This window comes from Poecile atricapillus, chromosome 9 (assembly GCF_030490865.1).
Source record: "Poecile atricapillus isolate bPoeAtr1 chromosome 9, bPoeAtr1.hap1, whole genome shotgun sequence".
Lineage (NCBI taxonomy): Eukaryota > Metazoa > Chordata > Aves > Passeriformes > Paridae > Poecile > Poecile atricapillus.
The window spans coordinates 12,459,024-12,477,816 of NC_081257.1; the positions used below are offsets into that span (position 1 = coordinate 12,459,024).

The 18,793-nt window shown below is 58.3% G+C and overlaps 1 protein-coding gene across 4 annotated transcripts in view; it reads left to right on the top strand.

The window, feature by feature from the left end:
- The first annotated feature begins 338 nt into the window (after window positions 1–338).
- Window positions 339–18,793, top strand: part of CELSR3 (cadherin EGF LAG seven-pass G-type receptor 3) — a 31,438-nt gene continuing 12,983 nt past the window's right edge. For 3 of the 4 annotated variants that reach the window (XR_009278269.1, XM_058844921.1, XM_058844923.1), the window contains exons 1-17: window positions 339–3,556; window positions 9,075–9,707; window positions 11,259–11,481; window positions 11,848–11,963; window positions 12,342–12,430; window positions 12,832–12,989; window positions 13,179–13,342; window positions 13,805–13,930; window positions 14,107–14,276; window positions 14,514–14,699; window positions 14,841–14,951; window positions 15,210–15,378; window positions 15,630–15,771; window positions 15,956–16,076; window positions 16,379–16,562; window positions 16,649–16,750; window positions 17,351–17,365. Coding sequence is in view for 3 of the 4 variants with exons in the window: in XM_058844921.1 (XP_058700904.1) it covers window positions 439–3,556; window positions 9,075–9,707; window positions 11,259–11,481; window positions 11,848–11,963; window positions 12,342–12,430; window positions 12,832–12,989; window positions 13,179–13,342; window positions 13,805–13,930; window positions 14,107–14,276; window positions 14,514–14,699; window positions 14,841–14,951; window positions 15,210–15,378; window positions 15,630–15,771; window positions 15,956–16,076; window positions 16,379–16,562; window positions 16,649–16,750; window positions 17,351–17,365 (5,827 nt within the window). In the remaining variant the exon portion in view is untranslated. The remainder of the gene's footprint in view (window positions 3,557–9,074; window positions 9,708–11,258; window positions 11,482–11,847; window positions 11,964–12,341; window positions 12,431–12,831; window positions 12,990–13,178; window positions 13,343–13,804; window positions 13,931–14,106; window positions 14,277–14,513; window positions 14,700–14,840; window positions 14,952–15,209; window positions 15,379–15,629; window positions 15,772–15,955; window positions 16,077–16,378; window positions 16,563–16,648; window positions 16,751–17,350; window positions 17,366–18,793) is intronic. The other variant, XM_058844922.1, reaches the window with a different exon arrangement.

Consider the following 18,793-nt stretch of genomic DNA (forward strand, 5'->3'; position numbering starts at 1 on the left):
GGGCTCTGCGGTTTCGGCAGGGAAGCTCCGGGAGCCCCTCACCCCGGGCCGGCCGGTGCAGCTCCTCGCAAAGGACTGTCCGGCAGCGCTGAGCCCGCGGGGTCACAGCCCGCTCCAGGGCCGGCAGTGAGCAGCCGGCAGTGCCCAGTGCGGCCGGCCCGGGGACGGGAGCTCCGCAGAGCACCCGGTTCACCGCGGCACGGAGCGCCTGCCACAGCCCGCTCGCCCGCGCTCAAGATGGCGGCGCAGGGCGGGGAGGGCGCGGCGGGGCGGGGCGGCGGGAGCCATGTTGGGGCTGCGGGAGGAGCCGCCACCACCCCCGGCAGCAGCAGCGGCGGCGGCGGCGGCGGGGCAGGGGGCGGCCATCGCCGGCGCGAGCGGGGGCAGCGCCGAGCCCACCTCCGTGCGCCCGGGCCGGGCGGCGGCCGCCGAGGCACCATGGCGGCGGCGGAGGAGCCGGTGGCCGCCCCGAGCCGCTCCTGCTGCCGCCGCCGCCACCGGGAGCCGCCGCCGCCGCTACTGCTGGTGCTGCTACCGCTCCTGCTGCTGCCTTTGTTCCCCTCCGGGCTGGGGGCCACCGCGCCGCCGCCGCCGGCAGGCTGGGGGCCGCCGGCCCGCTGGGGCTGTCCCGCCGCCGCGCCGTGCCGGGCTGCGGCCGTGCCCCCGGGGCTGCCCCCGGCACCGCGCCGCCGGTCCCCGCCGCGCTGCCCGCCCCGCGCCGCCCAGCCGCCGCCGCTGCCCTCGGTCCCGGGGCGGCGGGGCCGGCGCGCAGCCCCGAACCGCCACCCGCTGTTCCCCCAGTACAACTACCAGGCGGAGGTGGCGGAGAACCAGCCGGCGGGGACGGCGGTGGTGGCGGTGGCGGCCCAGGACCCCGACGGGGGCGAGGCGGGGCGGCTGGTGTACTCCATGGATGCGCTGATGAACAGCCGCTCGCGGGATCTGTTCAGCATCGACCCGCGGGCCGGGCTCATCTCCACCACCCAGGCCCTGGACCGCGAGAGCATGGACCTGCACTACTTCCGAGTGACGGCCACTGACCACGGGGCACCGCGGCTCTCCGCCACCACCATGGTGGCCATCACTGTGGCTGACCGCAACGACCACGACCCCGTCTTCGAGCAGGGCGAGTACCGGGAGACCATCCGGGAGAACGTTGAGGAGGGATACCCCATTCTGCAGCTGCGGGCCACCGATGTCGACTCCCTGCCCAATGCCAACATCCGCTACCGCTTTGTCAATGAACGGGCTGCCTTCGACGTCTTCGAGATTGATCCCCGCTCTGGCCTCATCACCACCAGCGGGCCAGTGGACAGGGAGAAGATGGAGAAGTACTCCCTGGTGGTGGAAGCCAACGACCAGGGCAGGGAGCCGGGGCCCCGCTCTGCCACTGTCAAGGTCTACATCACAGTCCTTGATGAGAATGACAACATCCCTCAGTTCAGCGAGAAGCGCTACATTGTCCAAGTGAGGGAGGACATCCGGCCCCACACCGAGATCCTGCGTGTCACCGCCACGGACCTGGACAAGGACAACAACGCGCTGGTGCACTACAACATCATCAGTGGGAACAGTCGGGGCCAGTTCTCCATTGACAGTGTCACTGGGGAAATACAGGTGGTGGCCCCTCTGGATTTTGAGGTGGAGCGGGAGTATGCCCTGAGGATCCGGGCTCAGGATGCGGGGCGTCCTCCTCTTTCTAACAACACTGGCATGGCGAGCATCCAGGTGGTGGACATCAATGACCATGCCCCCATTTTTGTCAGTACCCCTTTTCAAATCTCCGTCCTGGAGAATGCTCCCCTTGGCCACTCCGTCATCCACATCCAGGCCGTGGATGCAGACTACGGCGAGAACTCGCGCCTGGAGTACAAACTGACAGGGGTCTCGGCTGACACACCCTTTGTGGTGAACAGTGCCACAGGGTGGATCACAGTCAGTGGGCCCTTGGACCGGGAATCGGTCGAGCACTATTTTTTTGGGGTAGAGGCTCGTGACCATGGCTCTCCATCTTTATCTGCCTCAGCCAGTGTCACCATTACTGTCATGGATGTCAACGACAACCGCCCTGAGTTCACCCAGAAGGAATACTTCATCCGCCTGAACGAGGATGCAGCTGTGGGGACCAGCGTCCTCAGCGTCACGGCAGTCGACCGGGATGTGAACAGTGCCATCACGTACCAGATCACAGGAGGCAACACACGGAACCGCTTCTCCATCAGCACGCAGGGCGGGCTGGGGCTCATCACTCTGTCTCTGCCACTGGACTACAAGCAGGAGAGGCGCTATGTGCTCACCGTGACAGCCTCTGATCGCACCCTGCGTGACAACTGCCACGTTCACATCAACATCACCGATGCCAACACGCACCGGCCTGTGTTCCAGAGTGCCCACTACTCTGCGAGCATCAACGAGGACCGGCCTGTGGGCAGCACTGTAGTGGTGATCAGTGCCACGGACGATGACGTGGGGGAAAATGCCCGCATCACGTACTACCTGGAGGACAATGTCCCTCAGTTTCGTATTGATCCAGACTCCGGGGCCATCACTCTCCAGGCAGAACTGGATTATGAGGACCAGGTCACGTATACCTTGGCTATCACTGCCAAGGACAATGGGATCCCCCAGAAGGCGGACACCACATATGTTGAAATCATGGTGAATGATGTTAATGACAATGCACCCCAGTTTGTCAGCCCTCATTACCAGGGCATGATCTCTGAGGATGCACCTCCCTTCACCAGTGTGCTCCAGATCTCTGCCACCGACCGGGATGCGCACACCAACGGGCGAGTGCAGTACACCTTCCAGAACGGGGAGGATGGGGATGGAGACTTCACCATCGAGCCCACCTCGGGCATCATTCGCACTGTGCGCAGGCTGGACCGCGAGAACGTTCCTGTCTATGAACTGACTGCCTACGCTGTGGACAGGGGCATCCCTCCTCAGCGAACTCCTGTCCACATTCAGGTTACCATTCAGGATGTGAATGACAATGCCCCTGTCTTTCCTGCTGAAGAGTTTGAGGTCTTGGTTAAGGAGAACAGCATCGTAGGCTCTGTGGTGGCCCAGATCACAGCTGTTGACCCGGATGAGGGACCCAATGCCCAGATCATGTACCAAATTGTGGAAGGCAACATCCCTGAGATATTCCAGATGGACATCTTTTCTGGGGAGCTCACAGCCTTGATCGACTTGGATTATGAGACAAAATCTGAATATGTGATTGTAGTGCAGGCCACCTCTGCCCCTCTGGTCAGCAGAGCTACAGTCCACATCAAACTCATTGACCAGAATGACAACAGCCCTGTTCTGAAGAACTTCCAAATCCTTTTCAATAACTACGTGTCCAATAAGTCCAACACCTTCCCCTCAGGGGTCATAGGGAAGGTCCCAGCATATGACCCAGACGCATCTGACCGCCTCTTCTACACCTTTGAGCGGGGAAATGAACTACACTTGTTGATTGTAAATCAGTCGAGCGGGGAGCTGAGGCTGAGCCGTAAGCTGGACAACAACCGTCCGCTTGTGGCCTCCATGCTGGTGACTGTCTCAGGTAGGGAGTGAAAATCATTAATTATTCAATACAGTACCTTTGAGGGGCTCTGTGAGGTCCCTCTGGGGCAGTCCATTGTGCTTGGGGGGTTGGGTTGTGGACTGGTAACAAGATTTGGATTGAGAGTCCATTCCAGTCAGAGAATAGTGCTGGAGTGATCTGAAGGGTGGCATGGGAGGCAGGCTGTAAAGGGGCCAAGGCTGGAAATGGTCTGCAAGAACAAAGCATCGTTACTGAGCTCACTTCTGGCTGAGTGAGATCACTTCTGGCTGCTAGTGAGGCACCTTTGGAGGTGCTGTGGCAGCCAGACTGTGTTGTGTGCCATAGGGTGCTGGCTCAGGAAAGAGGCGGTTCCCAGGGTGGCCAGGCTGCTGGCCCAGGGGCTGGTACACTGCTTTGCTCCCAAGCTGGCGTGGCTCATCTCTCTGCCGGGACTGAGTGCTTCCCTGGCTCTGCACAGGAGGGAGGGATTGAGCTCAGTGCAGAAGGAACCCTCTTAAACACCCGTCTGCCTGTAGCAAACAGTTCAGTCCAGATTCTGGCTGTGGCACCTGCCAACACTTGCTTTGTGAGCAGCTTCTAAAGCCTAGAACCGCCTTTCTGCAGCCAACTTAGGGTTGCAGGGGACAGCTGTGACAAACCTGAGGGCAGTGCCTGGAACTCTTGCATAGCGTGTGTTGTCGGAGTATCCAAATGCAGATGCTAGCTGTAGCTGGGGGTGGCTTTGTGAGGTGCTGGGGTGCCGTCTAGCCCAGCTGAAGACAGGACAAAGATGGACCTAGGGGCTTTCCTGTGAGCAAGCAGGGTTTGCACCTGGAGCGCCCAGAGCCTGAGCTTTGCCTTCACCGCTAGCCTTTCTTAGCTGGTGGCTGCACGATCTGAAATGGAGGCATCTGTCCATTGCTGAACCGTGGAGCGGCTGCAGGAGGGAGGGCAAGAGCCCTCTCTGAAGGGGCCAAGCGCTGAATGGCCAGGAGTGCCTGGGGAGCTGTACCCTAAATTGTGATGCTCCGCTGACCGTCAGCTACCAGCTGCCTTCCCTTGGAGCTCTCTCAATCCGGCTTATTCTGTGAGAGGAGGCTCTCTTTCAAAAGATGGAGCGAGGGCTTTAAAAGGAGACCTGTTCAAGGCAATCCTACATGAGCAGCACCAGCCTGGCAGTGGGCTGGTGCTCTGGGGGGGCTAATTGTAGCCGCAGGGCTGGCCAAGAGCGGCTGCAGGCAAACACATGCCCATTGCTGGAGGTGGGGGTGGTTTTGACCTTTCCAGCTTCTGCCCCAATATGTTTATGCAAGCCCTGCCTCCTCACACACTTAACCCTGCACAAAGGCAGGAGACAATCACATCCTGAAGTCCTGTATCGAGCCGCCTCGTGGCAAGGGGGCCCTTGCAATTAGAATGTCGTCATCTTCCAGCGGGAAGGGAGAATGGGAGAGGTGTGCTCATGAAGGAGGGGAGAAGAGGGAAGGGGAAGAGTGGTTCTGACGAGGGAAGTGAGATGCTGGAGAAGGGGCCTTTTGTTGGGTTTTATATTGGCTGTGGAGGTGGAAGTCTAGTTTGGTTTTTCAGTCTTTGTTGTTGGAAGCCCCCCGCCCAGCTGGCAGCTCCGCCGGCCCCATGCTGTCGCTGTGTGCAGAGAGAGGGTGGGTTTGCAGAGCATTGTCTGCCCCGGACACTGTGCTGTGACAGGCCACCTTCCTGCTGCTGGAAGGTAGAAGTAGCACCTATATGGGTGCCCCAAGGGTCAGCATCCTAGGAGGGAGTGGCTTTCCTGCCTTTATGATGCATTTGAGGGAGCCTGGATCCCCCTAAAACACAGGGAAAGGAGCTGTATTGCCTGCCTGTGAGCTGTGTGTGTATTCTTAGCTCAGCCCCTTGTAGGGGACAGAAGACTTGGGCCATCACAAACCAGTGCCTTTCAAGTGGGGCTGATAGCTTCAAAACTGACCTCAGCTTCTCATAGGTGTGTGGACTTGTCTGGCTGCTAAAATCTGCTTTTGGCTGCTGAGGATGCAGGACAGTGGGATGGAGGGGCTGTCCATGGTCAGCAGCACTGTGAAACTGGGGCAGTGTAAGAGACTGACATCATGTTGACTTTAAACCATTTCAGACTGTTTTCTGTGGGCTTGGTAACAAGTGTGGAGGCTCAGATGCAGGAGAATGACATTCATCTTCTGTGCTGGATGATGGGAGCCTGATTTACTTTCAAGATCTTTTAACTGGTAAAGTATTATCAAAGTGTTGAGAGGTCTGCCAAAGCTCTTCAGCAGCAGTGAGGAATGTTCACTGTACCAATACCCATCTGTTTTCCTGACTTCTCTGTCTGGAAATGGTTTACTGTTCCTTACCTGAAAGTCTGTCCCCAGAGCACCCTTGCTGTTTCTGAGGTGGCCACTGCAGTCGGAATAGTGGCTTTTACTCTCTTGGATACTGTTACTACCACTCAGGACGTGGAGCTCTTCTTTAGCTTCATTGCTTTTGAAGCTGGTAATTGTCACTCTTGGAATTGCAAACACAATGACCCAGTGCTGTCCAGCACAAGGGTTACAGCCCCTTGTCCCTTTTCCTTGCTCCATTCCCTGTAGCTGTGTTTCTAGGACTCCTCACTCTGCTGCATGAATATTCACCAGGCACCAGCTCTCCAGCCACAGGATTTAATCAGAAAGGCTGAGCATTCGTGATTAAAATGCTTCCCATGGGGGGTCAGTGCCTCCAGCCAGCTTTGGGCTTTCTTCTGGTAGCTTTATTTTGTTTCTTTCCCCATTTGCAGAGGGTCATTCTCTTAACCATCTGCTTCCCTCTGCATGGAGGGGGAGGCAGCCTTGGGTGTGATGCTGAGGTGGGACAGTGTTAGAGGGGGCCTGTGGGTCCAGGCCTGGCTGCACATTCTGTGGGGAACCGGGAAAGGGATGCTTGGCTTTCCTGCTGTGGGCTGGGCAATGCCAAAGGCATCAGGTACCCTCCAACTCACTTTCTTCCCTAGGCACAGGCTCCTTGCTCCTGGGAGGCATTACTGGCCTCCAGCCTGCCCCAGGATGTCCTCAGCATCATGTCAGCCAAGGCCTACTAACAGCCATGAGGCAGGCAGATATCTGCTGGGTGCTGAGCAGCCCCTGGGAAGAGCTAGAGCTGTCCCCAGGCCTTGTGGCTGCTTCTGGCTGAGCTGTGAGCTGGAGAGGAGAGGGAGCTGGGCTCCTACAGAGCTCATGCTTGCCTTGCCCAGAGAAGCCAACTGCGAGGGGGGGACAAAGGGAGGGGAGAGGGAGCTGGGGTATGACCCAGCTGTGTGCTGAGAAGGGAGCTGGTGTCAAAGTGATGGCATCCTGGGACACTGTCTCACCAGGTGGTTTCTCAGGGAGAGCTCTCAGGCTGATGGTGGCTTGCAGAGCATCTTATGCCAAGTGTGGCTTGTGGCTTTCCTCACACTCCTGCCTCCCAAGGTCTGGGGGGTCTCAGTACCCCATGAGCCTCTTGCAGAGAGAATGTGCCTTGGGGAATGCACATGATGATGCCAGTTCCTTTCCCTGGGCCCAGACAGATCTAGATACCCTGGCATGTCCAAGCAGATGATGAATGGAGCTGTTCTGTTGCTGCTGTTCATGCTGCCCTCTGTGCCAGAGCTGGCAGGGTGTCACACAGAGGGATGCTTTCTGACCTTACTTCCATATGGGGTGGGAGCAGTTTGACTTCAGAGAGAAGCAACCCCCACTTTCCTCCAGATTAGCTCCTGGGTGACTATACTGGCATGCTGCTCCCCCAGCCTGGAGCCAGCCTTATCTCCAGAGCACCAGTCCCAACGAACAGGCTGCTGCTTGCACAGGAATTTGCAGGGTCATTAGAAAGCTTTCACCTTCTAAAGAGTAGAAGAGAGAGGTGGAAGAAAGGGAGATGTTTCAATTTGTAAATCCTCCTGCACTGCAAACTTCAAACAGGGCTGAGGGAAATCAAAAGGCTTTGCAGCACAGCAGCCATGGGAAGAGAAGAACAGTAAAGGCAGCTTTGTACGTGAGGCTTGGAGCTGGGCCGTGAATGTGGGATGAGTGGCTGGCATTTGCACATCTGATGGTCGTCAGGGATGGGGCTGACTGGGGTGCCAGGAATCCTGCTGCTCCTGGTGCCTCCTTGCACTGGGTTGGAGGAGGTGAAGCGCACAGGGGAGGTTACAGCAAGGCTTGGGATCCAGGATTAGTCATGGATCCAGGATTCTCACTGTTGAGGTGTGCTGATTTAACTGTTGTCTTGGTATGACGATGGAGTTCCAGTTTTCCAAGGAAATGTGGGGGTTTGAGGCTCTCAGGGGAATGTGGGGTGGGAGACGGGAACAACAGGTGATAGCTGTGTGCTGCTAATGCCCATGGAGACCAGCTTTGGGGTGCTGGCAATGGGCTGGTAGATGGATTGCTTCATTTCAAGAGCAGTGAGGTTCTTGATGAGCCCCATCAAGCATTTCTGGGGCCACCAAGGTTGGCACAGCCTTGCCTTGCCGTGCTGATGGGTCTGCCTGCTGGAGACCCAGAAGGAGGGGACCAGGTGATAGGAGGCATCCTCCTGGGGGTCAGCAGACAGGCTTCTCCCAGCTGGTTGCCCCGGACAACGCTGCTAGCAGAGGTGTCTGGGGCATCCTGGGGTATCAGGATCCATTGGGTTTCTGGGAGTTGGGTAGGTGGAGTGAGGTAGGGGCCCATGATCACAGATCTGCCAGGGTGGAAGCTGCACCATTGCCCATTTGGGCTGTGCTGTGCTGCCTGTGCCCCTGCAGCCTGAGCCACTGGCTGGGAGTGCACAGATGTGTAGTGAGTGAGCTGCTGCTGCTGCTGCTGCTGCTGGCCAAGGTCCTGGCAGAGAGCAGGCAGGCAAGCTCCGAGTGTCCCTGCGTGCTCCTCTGCTCCTGCTTGGGAGATTGCTCATGTGGTGCAGGATCCCAAAGGGAAGGAGTTTGTTTCCAAGGAAAATAGAGATTAAAGAGAATTAAACAAACCAGAGATGAGCTGAGAGAGGAAAAGATGCAGAGCAGATGGTAAGAAGGGGGGAAGCAGGGAGACCGGCACAAAAGCTTGGGGGAGCCTGGAGGAGAGAGGAAGGAAATGGCAGGAGGAGAGCACAGGAAAAGGCAGCATAGGGAAGGCAGACAGGGCACAGCAGGGAAGCAAAACACCCCAGGCCCTGGCATCAGCTTCTGTGTTTGCCAAACCTCCTGCTGGGACTTCCTTCTGTTCCTGAGCACCTTTGTTCCTGAGAGCTCAGTTTGCTGCCGAGATCCAGGACAAGGAGAAAACCTCAGAGTTCTTTCAGTGGAGAGCCTGATGGGGGGGAGAAGGTGCAGCCACACCAGCCACTCCTCCTCCATCCCAGGTCGCCCACAGCTAGCCTCTGGGGCTGTGGCTCCAAGCTTCCTTACCAAGGACTCAGACCTGTTGGGGGCCACACAGGGGTGCAGGGCTTTTCTCTGGGCTGGGAGGGAGGAGACCCTCTGAGCAGCAGGCAGAGACCTACAGCGTGTCCCTGTTGCCTCCAACAGACGGGATCCACAGCGTGACAGCTCAGTGCATCCTGCGGGTGATCATCATCACGGAGGACATGCTGGCCAACAGCATTACGGTGCGGCTGGAGAACATGTGGCAGGAGCGCTTCCTCTCCCCGCTGCTCTCCACCTTTCTGGAAGGAGTGGCCACCGTGCTTGCGACACCCAAGGAGGACATCTTCATCTTCAACATCCAGAACGACACGGACGTGGGTGGCATGGTACTCAATGTCAGCTTCTCAGCCCTGGCCCCATGGGGCGGGCGCTACTTCAGCTCGGAGGAGCTGCAGGAGCAGCTGTACATGAAGCGCATGGTGCTGACAGGCACCTCCATGCTGGAGGTGCTGCCCTTCGACGACAACGTGTGCCTGCGGGAGCCCTGCCAGAACTACATGAAGTGCATCTCTGTCCTCAAGTTTGACAGCTCAGCCCCCTTCATTGCCTCTCGCTCCACCCTCTTTCGGCCCATCCACCCCATCACCGGCCTGCGGTGCCGCTGTCCCCAGGGCTTCACCGGGGACTACTGCGAAACGGAGATCAACCTGTGCTACTCCAACCCCTGCCTGAATGGGGGGATCTGCACCCGCAAGGAGGGGGGATACACCTGCGTTTGCCGCCAGCACTTCAGCGGTGAGTGCTGGGGCCGGGGCCCTGGGGAGAGCTGGGTGGGTCCCTTGGCATTGCTGTCATCGTGGTGGGTGCTCTTCCCACCAGGGCAGTGGCTGTCAGAGCCTCTCTGTGCCTGCATAGGTCCAGCTCTGCTCCCAGCTCTTCGTGTTTCCATGGTGCTGCATGTGCAGGGCTGAGGTTGCCATAGAAATCTGTCTTGTAGGGAGTTGGCATGGAGGACTCTAGGGGACCCTGGCCATCACTTTCCACCCCTTCTCACAGAGCAGGAGGACTAAGCTAGACTATGCTAGGCTGAGGCACAGGAGATTTCTCAGCCGTGCCCCATGCTAGGAGTGTGATTGGCACTGGGACTGTTGGAGTCCGTCTGTTGGTTTCAGCCTGTGCCAGTCTTCATCTGGTCTGGCAGAGGTGTGGAGCCACGCTGGCCCCATGTGCTAAGCTGCAACCCAGAACAGAAGGGGAGGCTGGGCCTAGGTGCCCCACCAGGCAAGATCTGATCCAGGAAGATCTGGTCCAAGCTGGGGGGGCTGGCAGGGGAATTCATGGTCCAGCCAGTGTCTTGTTGCCACAAGTTCCCAACAGGCTGTGGAGAACTGGCAACTGGCTGATGAGGGGAGGTGGCCTCTGGCTAGTGAGGAGGGATCCCCTGCCTTGCTCTCACTGCCGGGAGGGAGCATGGCAGCAGATGGCTGCCTAGAGCTCTTCTGTAGGTGGCTCCTGGTGAGATAAGCAGAGTCAGTGGTAATTAACCTCCACATTTGAAGCGTGAACAGCCATTAGCAGAAGGGTTAATGAGCTCATTTGCCTGTCACTTCATGCTGTCTCCTCATCCTCCTTGTGCATCATGGAGCAAGTAATGGGAGCAGGGCCTGGGGTGTAGGACTTTAGCTGAGTGGTTCCCTGGGTCCTCTGGGGATAGCACAGGAAAAGAGGCTGACAGATGCCCTGCACTGCACTGTTGAGCTGGCGTGGGGAATCCCTGTTACCCATGCCAGCAAGGTGCCAGGGTATGTGTTGTTCCCTGTGTGACTCCCACGTGCATGCAGTGTTTGGAAGCTCCTGGTGCCATGGGTGATACTTCTATTGCTATTAACAGGAGCTCAGGGGCACTGGGCTGTCCCCACACCCCAGAGACAGGACTGAGATTCCTGTCCCAGGTTTGTGTGGTGGCAGGGCCCAAGGAGGCACTCTCAGCATTACTGGGATTTCCCTGGCTTGCTTCTCCATTCTTAGGACTGTGCAGCCCAGCTGTGGCCAGTGCCCTCCCGTCATTTTCCCATGCTGTACTGGATCCAAACTTGCCCCTTCAGCCAGACCTGGCATCACATCCAGCCCAGTGACTCGTTCCAGGCTGGCAGTGATTGCTAGCTCACTGGCTTCTGTGGGGAAAACTTGAGTTGTCATACCCTTCACTGGCCCCCAGCTGCTCCACAGGCTCCTTCCCCTCAGCTGCCCTGTCCAGAATCCAGGCCGAGGTCTGCATTCCCAAGACAAGGAGCGCAGGGGTGGCTGCTGTGCATGCATCCCAAGCCCGTGGCCTTGCTTCTGCAGGTGAGAACTGTGAAGTGGACAGCCGTGCGGGGCGATGCGTGCCTGGTGTGTGCCGCAACGGCGGCACCTGCACCAACGGCGCCGACGGCGGCTTCCGCTGCCAGTGCCCAGCGGGCGGCTTTGAGACGCCCTTCTGCGAGGTGTCCACGCGCTCCTTCCCACCACGATCCTTCATCATGTTCCGGGGCCTGCGCCAGCGCTTCCACCTCACCCTTGCCCTCTCGTGAGTTCTCTTTCCTCTGCTGCACACCAGCATCCTTGGTTCACCTGGCCCTGCTCTGGTGGCTCTTGCGCGCAGCACGCTGGGCCAATCCAGGAACTGCCTGATGCTCTCTCCCTGTGTTACTGGCTTTGCTTCCCCGTGGGGCTGCCCTGGCACCTTTAGCCAAAGGGCTCTGAATCTGCACTGGCATCGGCTCATCCTTCCCTGCAGTGCCTCTGCCCTTGGCTGCTGCCAGCCCTCTGCCTCCATGCCAGGCCCCCATGCTCAGGTCTTAGTGTCCCTGTGCTGGTGCATGCCACGGGAGAGAGGGGGTCTCCACGTGCTCCTCGCACACACCCTGCCCTCCTTCTTCCTACCCTGCCCCAGGTTCAGCACTGTGGAGCCCAGCGGCCTCCTGCTCTACAATGGGCGTTTGAATGAGAGGCATGACTTCCTGGCAGTGGAGATCATCCAGGGACAGGTGCAGCTGAAATACTCCACAGGTACACTTGGCCCTGCCTGTTGTGGGATTTGTGTCATGGGAGCTGTGAGAGGGCCTGTGCTAAGTGGGGAGAGAAGAGTGCTGGCCTGGATGGAACCTGTGCTGAGGGAAGCAGGGTTAAGAAGTGTTGGTGAGCATCAATGGATAGCACAGGAAATGAATTATGTGTATCAGGACTCTCCCTGGGCTTAGGAGTGCAGTGTGTGAGCACAAACCAGGACAAACCCTTTTGGTGTCTCTGCTGCTGTTCTGTCCTGTTGTGTCACTATGAGCTTCACAGGTCCATCAGCAGCACAGTGTGTTCAGTGCCTTAGGAGGGGTGGGAACATCTGAAGGCTGTCTGGTTTCCCTCAGCCTGGCATCATCCCTGTCTCTTCAGGAGAGTCCAGCACCGTAGTGAGCCCCTACCTGCCAGGGGGTGTGAGTGATGGGCAGTGGCACACACTGCAGCTCCGCTACTACAACAAGGTACGTGTGCCCCAGCTGTCCCCGACACTCATGGCTCTCTCCCCACAAGCGAGCAGCTCTGGTTCTCCTGTTCCCTGGCTCTGTCCCATGGCAGTGGCTCTGGACAGAAGGTAGAGGAGGTTTTCAGCCCTTGGGGATGGATGCAGTGGAGCAGACAGCTGGGTACAGGGACAGATTGACACTCAGGACCTCACTTGGAGGCTGCAGGAATGTGCTCCATGTAGTGTTCTAGCCCATGTCCCTCTCTGGTGCTGCTTGCTGGGCTCAGCTGGAGGTTTCCTGCATTGCTCACACCTCCAGGAACGGAGCTGAGCCTGGGCCGTGCTCGGTCCTTTCCTTGCTGTTGTGTGAACCTTTGGGTGCTTGGGTCTGTGCTGCTGACACCCTTCATTTGCTTTCAGCCCAAGGTCAGCACCCTGGGGGTGGTGCAGGGCCCCTCCAAGGACAAGGTGGCCATCTTGACAATAGATGAATGTGATGCTTCAGTGGCCCTGCAGTTTGGCAGCGAGATTGGAAACTACTCCTGTGCTGCAGAAGGTGTGCAGACCAGCTCGAAAAAGTGAGTTCCTTGGAACTGTTGTGGTGGGGAGAGGTGATCCCCCGAGGAGCCAGGCCTTCACATCCAGGACTTTGGCTGTGTGTGCCTGTCCCTGAGGATGTCTGCTTCCCAGCCCTATGCACTGGGGAGCTGGCTGGGCCCGGGTGAGATCACTGTACCTCTTAAGGCCCTGGGCTTCTGATCCTGCAGGTCCCTGGACCTCACAGGTCCCTTGCTCCTTGGAGGGGTCCCCAACCTGCCAGAAAACTTCCCCATCACTCACCGGGACTTTGTGGGATGCATGAGAGACCTCTTCATCGACAGCAAACGCATCGACCTGGCCTCCTACATCGCCAACAACGGAACTACTGCAGGTACCAGTGCCTCTGCTCCTGACAGCCCCTGCCCAGGGAATGAATGGCTTCTTCTTCTCACACAGCAGTGCTGCTGGGCTGTAACAGCACCACAGCTGGAGCTGAGCAGATTCTCACTGGAGAACAAGGCCTTCAGGTCCCCCTAAATGATCCAATGCCCACCTCAGCTAATGTTCTGGGAATGTCCCCTGATCCCAGGTGCAGAGCCTGTTGAGCTGGCTGACCTGGGAGATGCTAGATCATCAGGCCAGCTCTACAGTATCTTCGTTCTGGCATAAGGAGCACCAACAGCCTTAACCCTCATCCCTGAGCAGGCAGGGTCTGTGTGGAGACACTGAGCAGCAGGGCTTGCCCCTCTTGACAACCAGGGAAAAGGCCAGCAGGCATAGGTGCCTTTCCATGTGGGCTGGGACAAGGTGGTGAACTGGTTGAGACTGATACTGGTGACTTTGATACCTCCAGGCTGTCATGCCAAGCACACGTTCTGCGACTCCAGCCCCTGCAAGAATGGCGGCACCTGCTCTGTCAGCTGGGGAACCTACTCCTGCCTCTGTCCTGTTGGCTTTGGGGGCAAAGACTGCCGCCATGGTGAGTGAGGGGGCACTGCTGGGCGTGGGCAGGGTGGGTATGTGCAAGGCTGTGCTGGGGTTGCTATGGAAGCAGAGTAATGGATCCATGTGAGATGAATTAACTCTGCTGTCCCTGCATCTAGTGCTCCTTGTGAAGTGCCCTTCCCTTCTCCTCATCTCCGCTTTCCTTTCCAGCCATGCACCATGCCCACTATTTTCAGGGCAACAGTGTCCTGACCTGGGACTTCAAGGCAGACGTGAAGATCTCGGTGCCATGGTACTTGGGGCTGGCGTTTCGGACGCGTCAGCAGGATGGGGTGCTTCTGCAGGCCCACGCGGGCCAGTACACCACCCTGCTCTGCCAGGTATGTTCACAGCCTCAACCACAGCACCATGGCCCAGCCTCTGCTGCTGTCTGCCCCAGGAGAGCATGGTGACCTTGTTCTCCCTGCTGGCTCCATCCCAAGCAGAGGGTAGTTGAGGGGAGAGGCATTTAACAGGAATGGATTTCCCTCCCCGTACTCTGATGGAGGGTAGGCTGGAAGCAGCCAGAACTGATGAGGTCTTTGCTCACTGCTGGCATTGCTGTTCCCTTTCTGCAGCTGGCTGGGGGCCTGCTCTCCTTCATGGTGAGCAGGGGGTCAGGGCGCAGCACCAGCCTGCTCCTGGACCAGCTGCAGCTCAGTGATGGGAAATGGCACGACCTCCAGCTGGAGCTGCGGGACGTCCACAGCGGGCGAGACTCACGCTACGTCATCACCCTCACCCTGGACTTTGGGCTCTACCAGGTAGGTGCTGCTTAAGACCCTGGCACCAGGACAGGAACTGTGGGGGATACTTGGCAAACACAGGTGGAGCTGTGCCTCTGCACCCTCTGAGAGGGCTGGGACAGGGCTGGTGCCCATTGTCTCAATTACTCCCTTCTGCAGGACACGGTGGTTGTGGGAAATGAACTGCATGGCCTGAAGGTGAAACACCTGCATGTGGGGGGAGTCCTGGGCTCTGGCGAGGTGCAGAATGGGCTGAGGGGCTGCATACAGGTGAGTCCATTGCTCTGAGCCTTCCCTTTTCAGCGGGTCTGTTACGTGGAGAGTTGGAAACATGAGTCTGGCAACTGCTGCCAGCATCCATCCTGCTGGTGTCACTCTCCCTGTGGTCATTTAAGGCTCTGAGGTGCCATGGGGTAGCACTTCATAGAGAGGATGGGGAGTGGCTGTTGCTGGGGGTTTGTGGAAGGCAGAACTGGAGCCTCATGTGTCTGTCCTAGCTTCACTGTGAGTTTGTCACCTGCGCTGCAGGGTGTGCGACTGGGTGACAGCGTCACTGGGATCGTGCTGCCCAAGCCCAGCCATGCCCTGCGGGTGGAGGCTGGCTGCAGTGTACCGAGCCCCTGTGACTCCAACCCCTGCCCAGCCAACAGCATCTGCAAGGATGAGTGGCAGAGCTACTCCTGTGTCTGCCAGCCAGGTAGGACCTCCAGCACCCTGCCACTCCTCTGCTCTTTGTGCCTGCTTATCTTCTCCTCTGCCGCTCTGTCTCCCTCCTGGCCTGTGCCTGCTCTCCTCTCCATACCTTGGGCAAGTCACATCCCTGTCAGACATGCTTCAGTTTTTCTGGAGGGCAAGAATCCCTCCTGAAACCCCTGAATTCACTCCTTGTATTACGGCACCTCTCAGGGAGTTCTTTGCTTTACCTGGTGGTCTCTGTCCACACCTCAGGGTACTACGGAGGGGACTGTGTGGATGTGTGTCACCTCAACCCCTGCAAGAACAAGTCGGTGTGTCGCCGCAAGCCAGGCTCACGCCTGGGCTACGTCTGCGAGTGCAGTGGGAACTTCTTTGGGCAGTACTGCGAGCACAGGTGAGATACAGGGCAGGACCATGGCCTTTGGGCCTGGCTCCATGCTGGTCTCACATCCTGAATATGTAACCAGGGACTTTTCAGTGCCACCTTCCTCCTTGGAGCTGCTGAGCAGTTGGACTGGTGGCAGAACAAGGCCTGGGGAATTTGGTTGTTGTAATATCAAAGGTATTTCTCTCCCTAGGATAGACCAGCAGTGTCCGAAGGGCTGGTGGGGAAACCCCACCTGTGGGCCCTGTAACTGTGATGTGAGCAAGGGCTTTGATCCCGACTGCAATAAAACCAACGGGCAGTGCCACTGCAAGGTGAGGGCAGCTGTGCCAATGGGACATGGACCATGGCTTGTCTGAAACCCTGCTTGTTCTTGATGCTGTTCCTTTTCCCCTCACAAAGGCCTGCCCAGGCCCTGCTTTGTGTGCCCGAATCTGGGCTGGATCCCTGCTCAGCTCCTCTGTACAGCCTTCCTGGTCCACCATGGTGATGATGGGGGCACTGGGGTGCTTGAAAATCAGGAAAGCCTTGACCTTCTCTGGCTCCAGGGGTTTCCCAGCCAACGTTGGCTGCTGTCCCAGTGGGCTCTCTGATAACCATCCCCATCTCCTCCCAGGACTTCCACTACCGCCCCAGAGGCAGTGACACGTGCTTGCCCTGTGACTGCTACCCCGTGGGCTCCACCTCGCGCTCCTGTGACAGGGAGACTGGCCGGTGCCACTGCCGGCCCGGGGTCATTGGCCGCCAGTGCAACAGCTGTGACAGCCCTTTCGCCGAGGTGACGCCCAGTGGCTGCGAGGGTGAGTGTGGGCACAGGAGTGTGGGCAGCTGGTGCCACAGGGCCTGGTGTCAGTGGCCTGGCTCTGTGACCAGTGTGTCTCCACAGTGCTCTATGACGGCTGCCCCAAAAGCCTGAAGGCGGGTGTGTGGTGGCCCCAGACCAAGTTTGGCTTCTCAGCTGCAGTGCTGTGTCCCAAAGGCTCCTTGGGTGAGTGATGGAGAGGGGAGGGCGCAAACTGGTTGTCTTGTAGCAGTTCTGGCAATAGCAGTCTGTTCTTGCACTACCCCAGTCCCATTCCTGGGCTTGAAGTCTGGGAGAAGGAAGTTGGAGGAGGAAATGCCACAGCCTGGGGAAGAGCAGAAAGCAGAGGGTGCTGGCCATAGGACTGGGTTTGGGTAAAAGTTATGGGGTGTAAGACTCATCACCCAGCCATGGGCCTGTGCTGTTCCCTCAGTCTTGGCCCTGCTGCTTTTGGGTTCACCATGCTTGAGGTCAGGCCTGGCACAGCACCCACAGTGGCTTGCTGTGGCTCCACCAGCCCCACCCCTGTGTGCCCTGCAAGGGAAGTGGGGCACAGCGTGCTGTCAGCTGAATGTTGGTAGGAGTCAGCATCCTGAGCTGGAGGAGACACAGCTGTCCTCAGTGACAGAAAAGGTGTCAGCAGGGTGTCTGGGAGTGCAGGGCAGTGCAAGCCCCAGGGGACAATACAAACCCTGTCCTTCCCCAGCCGTTCGCCCCCGGAGGAGGCAGGTTCGGCTCCTAACTGTTGTCGCTTCTCTCCCTGGTTCTCTCGCCCTCCGTGCACAGGCTTGAGGGGTGCAGGTAAGGTTGTTCCCATCTCCTTCCCCCTGTGCTGTAGGGGCTGCACCACACAGCTTTCCCTCCCTGCTCCCTGCCTGACACCCTGCACACCCCTGCGCTTTCCCCACTGCTTCTGGAGCTGCCAAGGATCTTCCTAATGCTTTGCCTGGTCTCACCGCTCCCACACAGTGTTCCCTGCTCCCAGCTCACTAACCAGCACAAGCCCAGCTGCAGCTGCATGCAGCCCTTGCCACCCTCTGTGCCAAGCCTGCAGTGTTGGCCCTGGGCAGGTCTGTGCTCTGCTCCCTGGCTGGGGTGGATGCTGCCTCTCCTGGATGGCACTCGCTTGCTTAGGCTGGGCGGGGAAGGAGCTGGTGGTGAACAATGGGTAGTGAGGCCAGGGAGGAATGGCCATGGGGTGGAAGAAGAGGAGACTGTTAGAGTGGAGGGTGGTAAGATGGGAGCAGGAACTGATGGGCAGGCACAGCACAAAGTCCTGTTCCTTCTGCCTCACTGGCAGGGGAAGGCACAGGGACCTGGGGGTTAGATTCTGCCTGAATCTGCATCTGAGTCAATCTCTGTTCTGTGCAAGGGTAATGCCATCAGTATGAAGACTTCTTGTTCTTCCTGCTCCCTGCTGCAGTGGCACTGGTCCCTGTGCTTCTGCAGCTGGGAGAACTGCTAGCAGCTGGAGGTGGTGGAAGGGGGTACACTTGTCCCTGGGTCTTTTCTGAACAGCAACTGGAGTCTGCTCTAAGCTTCCTCTCCCTGCCCTCCCCTGCTACCCCCTCCCAGCCATGGGCATTTGGGTGGGCTCCTGTGCCCTGATGCTGTCCCCAGGAGGATCTGCTCCACAGTCCTGCTGGGTACACTGGGCTTGCCTGGTTTCTCTTGCTCCAAGTGTTTGTGGTGACACACCCAGCTGAAAACACCTTCCTCCATGTTGGCTTTAGCAGCGTTTTTGGTAGCGGTTAACATCTCATCCCATTCAATTTTGGAATCTCCCTTGCTGTACAAAGTGCTTGGGCTCCAACCAGGGAGTAGGGGCTGCCCCTACACTACACAGAACCCACGCTGCTGGATCCTCTACACTGGGGTGTCCACCATGCTTTTCTCCATCTCCCTTGGCTGAAGGTGCTCATCTCAGGGGCTGGTTTTCCAGTCCATCAGCAGGGCTGTTGTGCTCCTGGGGTGGCTTTCCCCTGTAGAGAGAGCAGAACCTCAGCAGGCATTGCAGGCTGTCAGCTGGGGGATGCCTAGAGCTGCTTGGGCTTCCATAGCTTGGGGTCAGATATGCCTAAGGACACAGTCATGTACCCTTGGGCTTTTCCAGCCTGGGTCCTGCCAAGTCAGTCCTTCTTGCAATCTTGTGTGATGGCACCTTGTGTGATGCAGCCCCAAAGCACACGTAGCACACCCCCAGCTCCTGGAGGGAGGGGATGGCAGCAG